Source organism: Sminthopsis crassicaudata, chromosome 3, assembly GCF_048593235.1.
Source record: "Sminthopsis crassicaudata isolate SCR6 chromosome 3, ASM4859323v1, whole genome shotgun sequence".
In the NCBI taxonomy this organism is placed as follows: Eukaryota; Metazoa; Chordata; class Mammalia; order Dasyuromorphia; family Dasyuridae; genus Sminthopsis; species Sminthopsis crassicaudata.
Window position 1 is genome coordinate 622,812,758 of NC_133619.1, and position 12,356 is coordinate 622,825,113.

At 34.8% G+C, this 12,356-nt stretch overlaps 1 protein-coding gene across 6 annotated transcripts in view; it reads right to left on the reverse strand.

Annotated features, from left to right (window-relative positions):
- The window catches only part of CA6 (carbonic anhydrase 6), a 43,385-nt gene that overhangs the window by 18,423 nt on the left and 12,606 nt on the right, over positions 1–12,356 (reverse strand). For all 6 annotated transcript variants that reach the window (XM_074307751.1, XM_074307753.1, XM_074307754.1 and 3 more), the window contains one exon: positions 1,147–1,292. In XM_074307751.1, coding sequence (XP_074163852.1) covers positions 1,147–1,292 — 146 coding nt within the window. The remainder of the gene's footprint in view (positions 1–1,146; positions 1,293–12,356) is intronic.

Consider the following 12,356-nt stretch of genomic DNA (forward strand, 5'->3'; position numbering starts at 1 on the left):
TGGTGCTCTATCCACTTCATCATCTAACTTCCCCCCAACCCCCTTTTCTACACTGACATTGTTACTGTGAAAATTGAAGAAAGTCAAGATTGCCGTTTAAGATTTTTACAAATATAGGTCCTCTTCCCTCAGTTATTTATTTTTCTCTCTGACTTATAGCTAAAAACCTCCCTCTTTGTGTCTCATCTCACTTATCAGAATGTGAGCTCCCCACCCCCAACTGAGAAGAAGGAAGGAAACAAACATTTATTAAGCACCTACAATAAGCATCCTACTAAGGGTTTATCAATATTATCTGATTTGTGGAGGTAGGCAAGCCAACAAATACATCCTGAGAGACAGGAGGCAACCTGTGGCAAGGGACCCACTTCACTCAGACTCCAACACAGATAGCCCAAGACTCTAAGAACTGAGGTATCCCCTCTCCCCAGACAACTGATCCTGCTTGCATTCTAGTCCTCACAAGCATCATTGAAGGCAACAACTCCAGTGGAGAAAGGGCCCACCACCATCCCCAATATCACCAGTAGCATTATTTGACCGATTGGCTCTGACAAGTGGGGAAGTCCAAGAACAACAGTGTTCCCTATCTCTAAAGCACTAACCCTGTCACCTGCCTAACCTTTATAGCCATCATCCAGGGGAGCAAGCCTTGTGGAGGCAAATACCGAAGTGATTTGCCACTTCCTTCTCTAGCTCATTTTACAGATGAGACACTCTGCAAACAAGATTAAGCAACTTACCCAGGATGACAGAGATAATTTCTTAGGCTGGATTTCCACTCAAGTCTTCCTCACTCCAGATCCTGCAGCCATTCTATCCACTCACTCTAACTCTGAGATCATGATAATAAAGGATTGTAATAAGTGTCTAATACTAGATTTGAACTCCCATCAATGAGCACTGAGCCATCTATCTTGCCTCTAGTAAGACACTACAGTCAAGCTGTGACTCACAAAGATTCACATGTGGTCAGGCTTTGCAAAAACTAAACCCAAACCCAGGATTATTTGAATAAAAGCATATTAGTTTAAACATCTACTTTGCTTTAACTTGCCTGACTTCCAAAGTTTTCAATATTTACTCCATCATCAGATCTTAGTCTTATGAGAAGAAATATTCTTAAATTAAATTGTAGTTGTATACCTCAGAGTCAGCTGGAACTCCATTTATGGTGTGCTCCGAACCATGGAATTGTGTAGCATTTCTCCAGTGAAGGTGCAACTGGACAGCTGTGAATTCATAGGGTAACCCTTCAATGATATGCATGTTAGCTGGCAAAGTCCACTGGACTGGAAGAGAACAGAGAGCACCCAAGGGATTGTTGGGTTAGAATACAGTACAACCAGTACTTATAGGCTCAGCAGCCTTACCAAGAGCCACCCACCCACCTATTTGCCCACAATAAGTCAATAGTTTAAAGCAAATGAGAAGGGTCTCACAAATCAGTCAGAAATGCAAATTTCCCTATCTGTGAATTTACAGTCCTGATCAATTAAGAGAATTTGGCAATGAATCTATGATCTGACTCATTCTGCTCCAATGCCATCATCTCATTATCCTTGCCAATTTTCAGAACTTGTCTGAACTAGGAAAAAAAAACCCAAACCAATGACAGCTCCAGCAATCATTTTTCATTGTACTTTCTGAGAGTGGTAAAGGGTTTGGATTATTTTACTGTTTAAGTTTAAGATGCTACCCTCATACACAGTGAATTGACATAATAGTCCATGTAATCTTGTACAATAGGAATTGATAAATGATCTGCCCAATGGCCAAATCCACTGGCCTGGGTACAATTCATAAGCAAATGATTTTTTTACTAATAAGGATTTTTAATAATAAAATTGTATTTAAAAATCAGTGATGAAATAATAGTATAAGAAATGATGAAAGAGATGATTTCAGAAAAATCTGAGAAAGTTATATGAACTGATAGAAAGTGAAATGAGTAGAACCAGGAAAATAGCTTATATAATAGCAGTAATATTGTAAAGATGATCAACTGTGAAAGACTTAGTAATTTGATTAACACAATGATCCATCCCAGTTCCAAAGAACTAATGACGACATTTCATCTATCTACAGATAGAGAATTAATAGACCTAAAGTGTAGCATATTGAAGCATATTTTTAAATCTTCCTTTCTTTTTTTTTCAATTGATCTTTTCAAGAAATAACTAATTTGTTTCCCATGAATTTCTATTTATATAGAGTTTTGTAATTTTTACTTTCTCAATAGATGAGGAAGGTTTTGGGAAGGGGGATAGAAGAGACTCTGGGACTAAGAATTAAATAAAAATTGAATGAAAATAAACATGAAACCCTTTCTGTATATGCTTATTTTGAAAATGCTTAAAACTTCATTGAGAGAAATGATTATTAATAACCAATATCTTGGGGTGATTCAGAGACTTTCCCTTTCTCCTAAATTTTTCATTTTAAAAAGTTCAGAATCCTATAGGACATTACTGATAATTAGATAATTTCAATTCTCCCCAACTTGGTCAGATCCTACCCAGCCTTACAAAGAATTTAATCCAAAGTAGGGACACCCATTGTTTTCTACTTTTTTTGGTGGGAGACACATCTTTGGTCTAGGTAGCCCAAGGTTGGGAGTGGGCTGGTTTAGAAATATTTTTCTCTGTCCAAGAGTAACATGATGACGGGAGACATCAGCCCCTCATTGGAAGGATATATAAACTCTGAGCTGATTATGATTTTTACATTTGTAAATAGTTGAGAAAAGAAAAATAGTTGAGAAGAATTCAAAAGAAGAGTATTTTGTGATGTGAAAATTATATGAATTCCTAATTTCAGTGTCCCTACATTTTACAGCTAAACTTACTTGTTTACATATTCTTAGTGACTGGTTTCCTGCTGCAATGGAGAAGCTGAGTAATTGAGACATACCAGATGGGGCCCACATTCCTGTGCTAACAAATCGCCAATCTTTTTGAGCTCAACAATGTTTCATTTGTCCCTATATATCCTGTAGGGTAGCATTTCTCCTTATTACTGGTGCATACCCATCATGCCAACACAAGAAAAGAAGAGTAAAAAGGGCTTCAAATGTAGCACTTTTAAGGCACAGTGAAGTGTAGATTAATTTTTTATCCCATTAGATGGCAAAACATTGTGCTTATTATGCAATAATGCTAAAGCTGTGCAAAATTTGAATATAGCATATATTGATATTACTGGACATCACAATATTCCCAACTCACAGGAAAACAATAGTCAGAAAAATTTGAATATTTGATATGTAATATCTCATGGCTAGAAAATTGCTTGAAATAAAAAATTTTAAATTAGATTCAAAGTAAAAAGTAAAAATAAAGCTACACTCAAAGTTTCCTGGCGGCTTTTGGATTCAAAATTAGTATTCTTCATCATCAAAATTAATTGAAAATATTGATTTGCTAATGATGATCTGGAATGAAATTTTATGTATTTCATCTCGGAAAATGTCTTCATATAGATAGATAGGACTGCCAAATGTTAATGTCAGTCCATAAGTATATGATTTTAATTGAACTGAAAAGCTAATAGTCTTGATCAAATCTACTTTCTCTGGACTATAATCAAAAGCTATTTAATTAACTCTTCATCAGTAAATAGCTTTCCTTACTTAGCTAAGAAATAACTCAAATCAAATGAAATGTATCCCATATACATACACAAAAAGAATCCTATTCTTCTCATTATTACCACTAACCCCTCCCAATAACTTTATTATTATTATATTTTTAATTTCATCAATAAAAATTTGTGGAAATTTGTTTCCTCTTCTGTTACATAAGTATTTACAATATATCTTCAGTTATATCTCTTAACCCATAAAGCCTAAATCGAGAGCTGTCCTTTACAGAAAGTTCACCAACCCTTGGTCTAATCTTAAGTGATAAAAAAAAGGGGGGGGGGAGAAGGACCCACATGTGCAAAAATGTTTGTACACATCCTTTTTATACAGGCAAGGAACTGAAAATGAACGGATGCCCCTCAGTTGAAGAATAGCTAAATAAGTTATGGTATAAGAATCTAATGGAATATTACTATTCTATAAGAAATGATGAACAGGCTGAATTCAGAAAAGCCTGGAAAGACTAACATGAACTGATGCTGAGTGAAGTGAGCAGGACTAAGAGAACATTATACATAGTAACAAGAAGATTATGTGATGATCATATTGTGATAGACTTGGCTCTTTTCAACAATGAGGTAGATTTGGAATGAAAAGTGCCATCTGCATCCAGAGAGAGAACTATGGAGACTGAATGAAACTTACAATACATATAGAGACCCAGGGTTATACTGCTCAGGTTAGCACAGGGAGGAGATGTGAAAAAGAGTTCAAGCATAGTATTTTCTCCTCTATTGTTGTTGTTTGTTTGTTTGCTTGGCTTTTTTTTTCTTCTCATATTTTTTCCCTTTTTGATCTGATTTTTCTTGTGCAGCATGTTGAATATGGAAATATATTTAGAAGAATTGCACATATTTAACCTATATCAAGTTGCTTCCTATCTTGAGGAGGAGGGAGGGAGAAAAAATTGGAACATTGCAAAGGTGAATGTTGAAAACTACTTTTGCATGTATTTAGAAAAACAAAATATTATTTTGAAAAAAGATTGCATTTCTTTGCCACTTCAAAATGAAATTTTTTGAGTTTATGTGGAATCTTTACCCTTACTCAGCCCCTAAGAGACACATTAGGTCAAGATCAGTAGTAACTGGTTAGACTTTGCAAAAAAAAAAAAAAAAAAAAAAAAAAGTATGACATTTGCTTTCTAAAAAAAATAATAATTATAAATAACTGGTATTTACTTTAAGGTTTGCAAAACACTTTCAAAGTATTACCTCATTTGATCCTCAAAACTACCGTGGTTATTAGGTGTTATATCCCATTTTATAGATGAAGAAACTGAGACAAAGATTAAATGACTCACCCAAGGTCATATAGCTAATAAGTGTCTAAGGCCAAATTTGAACTCATTTCTTTCTTCTTTGATCATACTCTTTCTCTAAATGTAACTAAAAATCTGTATTTGGTTGTTACTGCCCTTTGTTTTCCTGAGTACATTCAGATTATTGAGTGTTAGCCCTTCTTATAGGTTTAGTTTGGTTTTTGTTTTTTGGAGAGTTGTATTAATAGAATCAGTAGAATTTAATTTTATAAAAGCAATTTGAGAGCAAATAGTCTATATATGTGGCAAAAACAAAATGAAACATTGATGTTCACCTTTAAAAGTATCTTTAAAAAGACTAAGAACAAGTCATAAAATGGTCTAGAATTCATGGTTTTTTAGTCAGAGTTGTGAAAATTTGACCTCAAAGGTGGCAGTAAGAAAACCTACCTGGCCCTTAGGCCAAATATCAGAGGAATAATAGAGGGAGCTAGCAGACCAATTTTTTGAGTTCTAAATGTTATGCTCCATAAGGCGCATAGTAAATTTAACTGAGTGTGTATAATTCTATACTGTTGTGAATAATGAGAAAATTGAGAAAAGTCTTTCTAGCATACTCGCTAACTTTTATAGCCTGGAAAAAAGAAATGAAACTACTTCCCTAAGACACCATTTAGGTTTTTTGCCAACATCTGCATCTTTAAGAATCAACTAGTTATAAGGTAGTTAGGTGGTACAGTGGGCAGAGCACTAATCCTAGAGTTAGGAGGACCTGACTTTAAATCCAGCTTTAGAAGTTGGGTGCTCCTAGGAAAGTCAATCCTGTTTGCCTCAGGTCCCTTATCTATAAAATGAGGTGGAGAAGGAAATGACAAATCACTCTTAAGATCTTTGACGAAAAAAGTCACAAAGAGTCAAACATGACTGAAAAATAGAAGACCAAAAACAAAGGTGAAAAGAAAACAGGCAGAGATTAACTTTCAGCTATTAAACAACAATGTCTGTACAGGATCAGATGTATATATAATGATATGTGGAATATATCATTGTGTATGTGTTCTCCAGGTTCCTACAATGATTGGATCCAAGAGAGAGCTCCCTCCTGGTGATCACAGGAATGTCTAAGCTCCCCTAACATGGCAGCATCATCTAATGCATTCTCTCTTAGTGTAAGCACAATGGAAGCTTAAAAAGACCTTAAGAAACTCACAATGCAGTGATCCAAGGCAATCCCAATAGACTTTGGACAGAAAATGCTATCTGCTTCCAGAAAAAGAACTATGGAGATTGAATGTAAATCAATACATATTAAGAGACAGAGACAGAGACAGAGAAAGAGAAGAGACAGAGACAGAGAGACAGAGAAACAGATTACAATTGTGGGAGCAGTTCCCCCTGATAAAAATGGAAAAAAATGAGATTAAGTATGCATGTAAACTGATCTTGACAAGGAGGAAAGAAACTCTACAAAGCATAAGGAAAAGACTTAAAAAAAAAAAAAAAAGAAAAAGAAAAAGAAAAAAGAAATTTCAGAATTCTTGATCATAGAAGTTAAGTCCTGGGGCAGCTAAGGGGCACAGTGGATAGAGTACCAGCCCTGAAGTTCAAAGCAAGGAGGAACTGAGTTCAAATCTGACCTCAGACACTTAACACTTCCTAGCTGTGTGACCCTGGGGAAGTCACTTAACTCCAATTGCCTCAGGAAAAAAAGAAGAAGAAGAAGAAGAAGAAGAAGAAGAAGAAGAAGAAGAAGAAGAAGAAGAAGAAGAAGAAGAAGAAGAAGAAGAAGAAGAAGAAGAAGAAGAAGAAGAAGAAGAAGAAGAAGAAGAAGAAGAAGAAGAAAAAGAAAGTTATGTCCTTTGAATCTCAGTTTCCTTATCTACAAAATAGAAATAATGAATCTATAGTACCTACTTGTAAGATTATTGTGAAGCATTATGAAGCTTTGATGTGATATGGAAAGCAAATTTTTAAATATTTATTCATTCAATCAGTTGATTCAATAAACATTTATTAAGCATTTACTATGTGCCAGGTATGCTAAGCAACAGAGAAAGAAGCAAAAGGAATTCCTGTCCTTATGGAGTTTACAATCTGATCTATAAAGTAATCATTTAGTAATAATATGTTACCACTACCTATCAATGAAGCCAGAAGAAAAGGAAGTTAAAAATAAATGGAAGGAGGGCTCATTGGGTCTCCTTAGAACAAATAAATGAGGAGCTGAAGTTAGTATATTATGTGCCCAAGGGCAACATTTCATGGAAACACTTGATCATCTTAATACTGAAATGCACATTGAACTTGCAAAAGGACCAGAAAAGAATGTGATTAAAGCTGGCCAAATAAGCTGTTGACAGGGGAAAAAAAAAAAAAAAAAAAAAAAAGGAAAGGATTAAAAAGGAGATATGACACAGACCATTTCCCAAAGAATTTTAACTGATATAAATCAATTGCCACAAAGAAAAGATCAAGCAGTATAGAAAGAACATTATTCCACAAACACTTGATCTCTTTGCCAAGTGGAAAGATTATGGTGATGAACAGCAGCACTGATAAGAGATATAAACTCATTTGTAAAATCTTATAGAAGATGATAGTGGAGGATTAGGAGCATTATTGCCTCATAAAATAGCAAGAAGCAGTGAAGGGAGAAATAAGTTTACAGAAAGCTTATTGAGAGGCCTAGCTTAAGCCAGAGCATCCTGAAAACATTAAAGGATAAAATGGAAGGGGGAAACATCTTAAAAATAGAAAATATTTGTAAAGATTTTTGTAACATTTTTCTCCATCATATATGGCATCATATGCAGACTAATGTCATAGTCACCAATGAGGAGGTAGAAATGGAAATAAAGAAAATAGACGAGAACCATAGACATAGCTCAATTATGTCTGTTTGACATGGAGGATGTGCTAGAGGAGACACAATTTAAAAGGCATTAAAGGGTCAATTTTCAAAATATCTGACAGGAGAGGATACCAAAGACTTAAAAATAATCTCAGACCTTGTTGTTACAAAACAAAAAGGTGACCAAAAGTGTTGGTTGTTCACAGGGAAATGGAGGACTTGGTCATAGTAACAGGGCCAAGAGGAGTACTAGCACTAGCAACTGTAGGAGGAGAGGCTCCCTTCCTGAGTAAAGATCAGAGTAAAGTAGAGCAGGAGAGCAGTGACCACACTTCTAACATCACCACACCTGTCCCTCTGCTTCTGTCTCTATCTCTGTTTCTATCTCTTTCTTTCTGTCTGTCTTTCTGTGTCTCTCTCTGTCTGTCCCTTTGTCTCTCTGTCTGTCTCTATCTCTGTTTCTGTCTCTGTCTTTCTGTCTGTCTATCTCTGTCTCTGTCTATGTCTCGCTTTAGCTTGGTAAGGATGGAGGCAGAAGAATCACATATTCACTTGTGCAGAGAAGTGATGTGCCCCTTCAGAGTTGCCAGTGTCTTTGAAGTAACAGAGAAAATTATAAATCATACAAAGAGATTGTTTTAGTCAATTTAATTGGTATTAAGAGAAGAAAGAACAAAAAAAAACTAAAAATACTATAACTGAGAAGACAGGAGCAAGAAAGCAAAGGATCTTACTATTTTTGACAACTCAAGTACACCAGAAGAGAATAAAAACCTCAGTGGGCATCTCATCATCCTCCCTGTTATCTAACTCTCATCAAAGGGTTACACACATATTCATAAATTGAGATTTTGAGTAGAAATACATTGAATTCAACAAGGAAATAAACAGGATAGGGAAAACAAAGAAGGGTATTTAAGAAAGAAGACAGATCTTGAGAGGGAATAGTCAAAAATAGAGCAACCACTTTACTCTTTCACATTAGTCAATAAAACTCCAATGGCTCCCTCTCACCTCTAGGATCAAATTCAAATCCTGTTTGTCATTCAATGCCCTTCATAACCTATCTTTCTCTCACCTTTCCAGTCTTCTTCTTCAGTCTTCAGTCATCACTCCCTAATATGTACTCTTAGATCCAGTGATACTAGTATCATGGCCATCTTGCTAACAAGACATTCTGCTTCAACTCTGAACATTTTCTCTGACTGTCCTCCACGTGTGGAATGCTCTCCTTCCTCAACTCTGCCCTCCTGACCTACCTGGCTTCTTTTGTCCCATCTTCTACAGAAAACCTTTCCAATTCCTCTTAATTCTAGTAACTTCCCTCTGTTAACTATTTCCTATGGATCCTCTATATTGCTCACTTTGTATATATTTGTTTGCATGTTGTCTCCCCCACTAGCTTGTAAGCTCCCTAAGGACAGGGACTGAATTTTTCCTCTTATTATATCCCCAGTGCTTAGCACAGTACCTGACACATAGTAAGTGCTTGTTAAATGTTTATTGCTTGGTTAATTATTTATTACTTTAGAAATCAGACCAAAAAGGAAGGATCTAAAAAAGAAAAAGAAGATCTAAAACTAGATTTCAGAGTCTGGGCTTGGTAAAGAGAAGAGGCTTTCAAATAAGTCAAGATTATTATTTCAAATACAAAAGATCAGCTTTTATCTTTTCTCCACTTTCTTCTTGATAAAGTAGGAGGGGAAAGAATATTGAAAGAGAAAAAAAAGAGATTAATGAAAGATAACACAAAACAGTCATAACTGTGAATGTGGGTAAAAAAAATCCATAAAATGGAGGACAACAAAAAGAAATTAGAAAATAAAATTTAACAATACTGCTGAGAAGAAACACACTTGAAACACAAGAATTTGTGGAGAGTTAAAATAAGGTACTAGAGAATAATCCATTATGTTTAAATAAGTTTTTTAAAAGTAAGGTTAAAACGCATAATCTCAGACAATGCACCAGTAAAAAACAGAAATGGTTAGAAGAGATAAGCAAGTTTATATGTAAAGATCATGAAATAAGGCCAATATAACTTAATATATGAACATATATATAATAAATATACAGCTATAATACACATGTATATGAACTATATGCCATAGAATCTAAGTACTTAAAGAAAAGATTAACTGAATTACAAGAAGAAATTGACAGCAAAACTATAACTTAGAAAATCAACTTATCACTTTCAGAACTAGACAAATCTAACACTAGATAGATACTAAGAGAGAAAGAGGCAAAGAGAGAGAGAGAGATGGATACATAGATAGATAGATGGATAGATATACATACATACACAAAGAATAAGTGAAGAAGCTGAATAGAATTTTAGGGAAATTACATATAACAGTGAATAAGGCAAAGAACAAATTTCTCATCCACGAATGGCACCTTGACAAAAATTGATGTGATAAAGCATAGAAATCTCAAACACATACAGAAAAGTAAAAATAATAAGTACATAATTTGCTGACAGGAAGAGAGATAAATATTATTCTTATAATTTTAATGACATGAACAAATCCCAGATGAAGAAATTCTCTCTACCAAGACAGGTCAGCTCCTTCCTGCAACTTGGAGAGTCTTAGTCTTAGACAGCTGCATAGAGCACAATTAGATCAATTTGCCCAGGGGTCAAATAGCTAATATTTCTATAGGAAGGGTTTGAATTGATGTCTTCCTGGCATCAAAGTCAGCCCTCTATTCAGTATATTACACTGTCTCTCATAAGGACTGACCACAATGAATTAAAAAATATAATCAATAAAGGAAAATTTAAGAAAAATTCAAACTTAAAGAAGAAAGTATGTAACTTAATTCAAAATAAAGTGATAGATAAAAGAATAAATTGCAGAAATTAAAAATAATCTAAATAATTGGAGAGAGATCAATTGCTCATGCAACATATACAAATGTTACTACCTAAATTAATTTACTGATAAAAGTACTATACCAAACAAACTACCAAAGGTAGTTCTTTAAAGAGCTAAAAAAATAATAATAATAACAAAATTCATCTAAAGATCTCAAAGTTTCTGGTCTTTAGAATTCCTTTATAATCTTTTTTTTTTTTTTTTCCTGAGGCTGGGGTTAAATGACTTGCTTAGGGTCACACAGCTAGGAAGTGTTAAGTGTGTGAGACCAGATTTGAACTCAGGTCCTCCTGAATTCAAGGCTGGTGCTCTATCCACTGCACCACCTAGCTGCCCCACTCCTTTATAATCTTAAAAATTATTGAGGGACCCTCAGAAAACCATTAATATTTGCCATACTAGAAAATAAAACATTTTAGTATTATATGAAAATCATTTTGACCTCATAAACTTCCTGAAGGGATCTCAGGAATTCCCAGGGAAGTATACAGAACATACTTTGAAAATTATTGATATAGAGGAAGAAACAAATCAAAGATTCCAAAGGGTCAACTTGCCATATCCCTTCACTTAGGCACATGTCACAATATACAACATGGAAGCTAAATTCCATATTCTGATTAGACAAGCCCAGTCCTGGGCTTGGGATGTTCTTTCTTCAATCTTTCTTAACATTTTGGTGAATAAGTATTGATCCCAAGATGCACATGTCCAGGCTTAGGAGACCCACCTTGTGAATTAAGAGGTTCTGGGGTCCTGGATCCTTTGGCTGATATTGACTGCCAACAAGAAAAGTCCCCAGAAACTATACTAATGTTCAAAAATGACTATCAGCAGCTTGATGAACCCAATCTCTGACCCAGTTTGTCATAGTGATGGGTCCCCAGCCCTTGTGCCCAGAATTTCCTTTCCCGAAAAGACACAAAGTAGGGAGATGCTGGGTCAGAGCCAAGGATCTACTCAAAAACTGCATATCTAGCTAAGGAATTTGTAGCAATAAAATTTCTTATCTGCTGCTCCTTATAAAATCTCTTATCTGTTGCTCCTTATTTATTCTCTTCCAAAAAACCCACTTTGTCTGACTGACCTTGCTAACAGACATTTGTCTCCTTATCTGGAATAAAAAACATCCTGACTCTTTTCTTATCTCTCTTTTACACTTTCCAATCTTGTAAGTTGTTAGCCTACTAACTAAGCCTCAAATTTTCAGTCTCTTTCAAACTCTTTCTAACGGCTTGACTCCTTTTAGAGACTAGTCTATCAACTATGACATAAATAAATTCTTTTGTGACTTTAAGAGAATCTCTTTGAATTTTTTCAAATTATGAACCTAGACTCTCACACACTTTAATAGGGCCTCTGCAATGAAGGAGATATTGCAGAGCTGAAATGAAATGTGGAATGCTTATATAGTAAATCCATAATTTGCTGCTGCTTCTTTTTTTTTTTTTTTTTTTTTTTTTTTGATGAGCTGTCAATGTCAACCTTCTGGGAGAGTATAAAAGAAGTTGTTATTACAACTTACTAAATCTTTCTGTCAGCACAAGCTATGAGGATTTTTATATTTTTTACTTTGATTTTTTTTGGTAAGTAAAAAATAAATATCTACCGGTTTCATGTTGTTCATGGAATACTTTTCTATTCCTGCATCCCTTTGGGGAGACACTAGATAGCAACCAATCCAATCTTTAGTCAATTTTCCCTTGGGGCATCAGAATT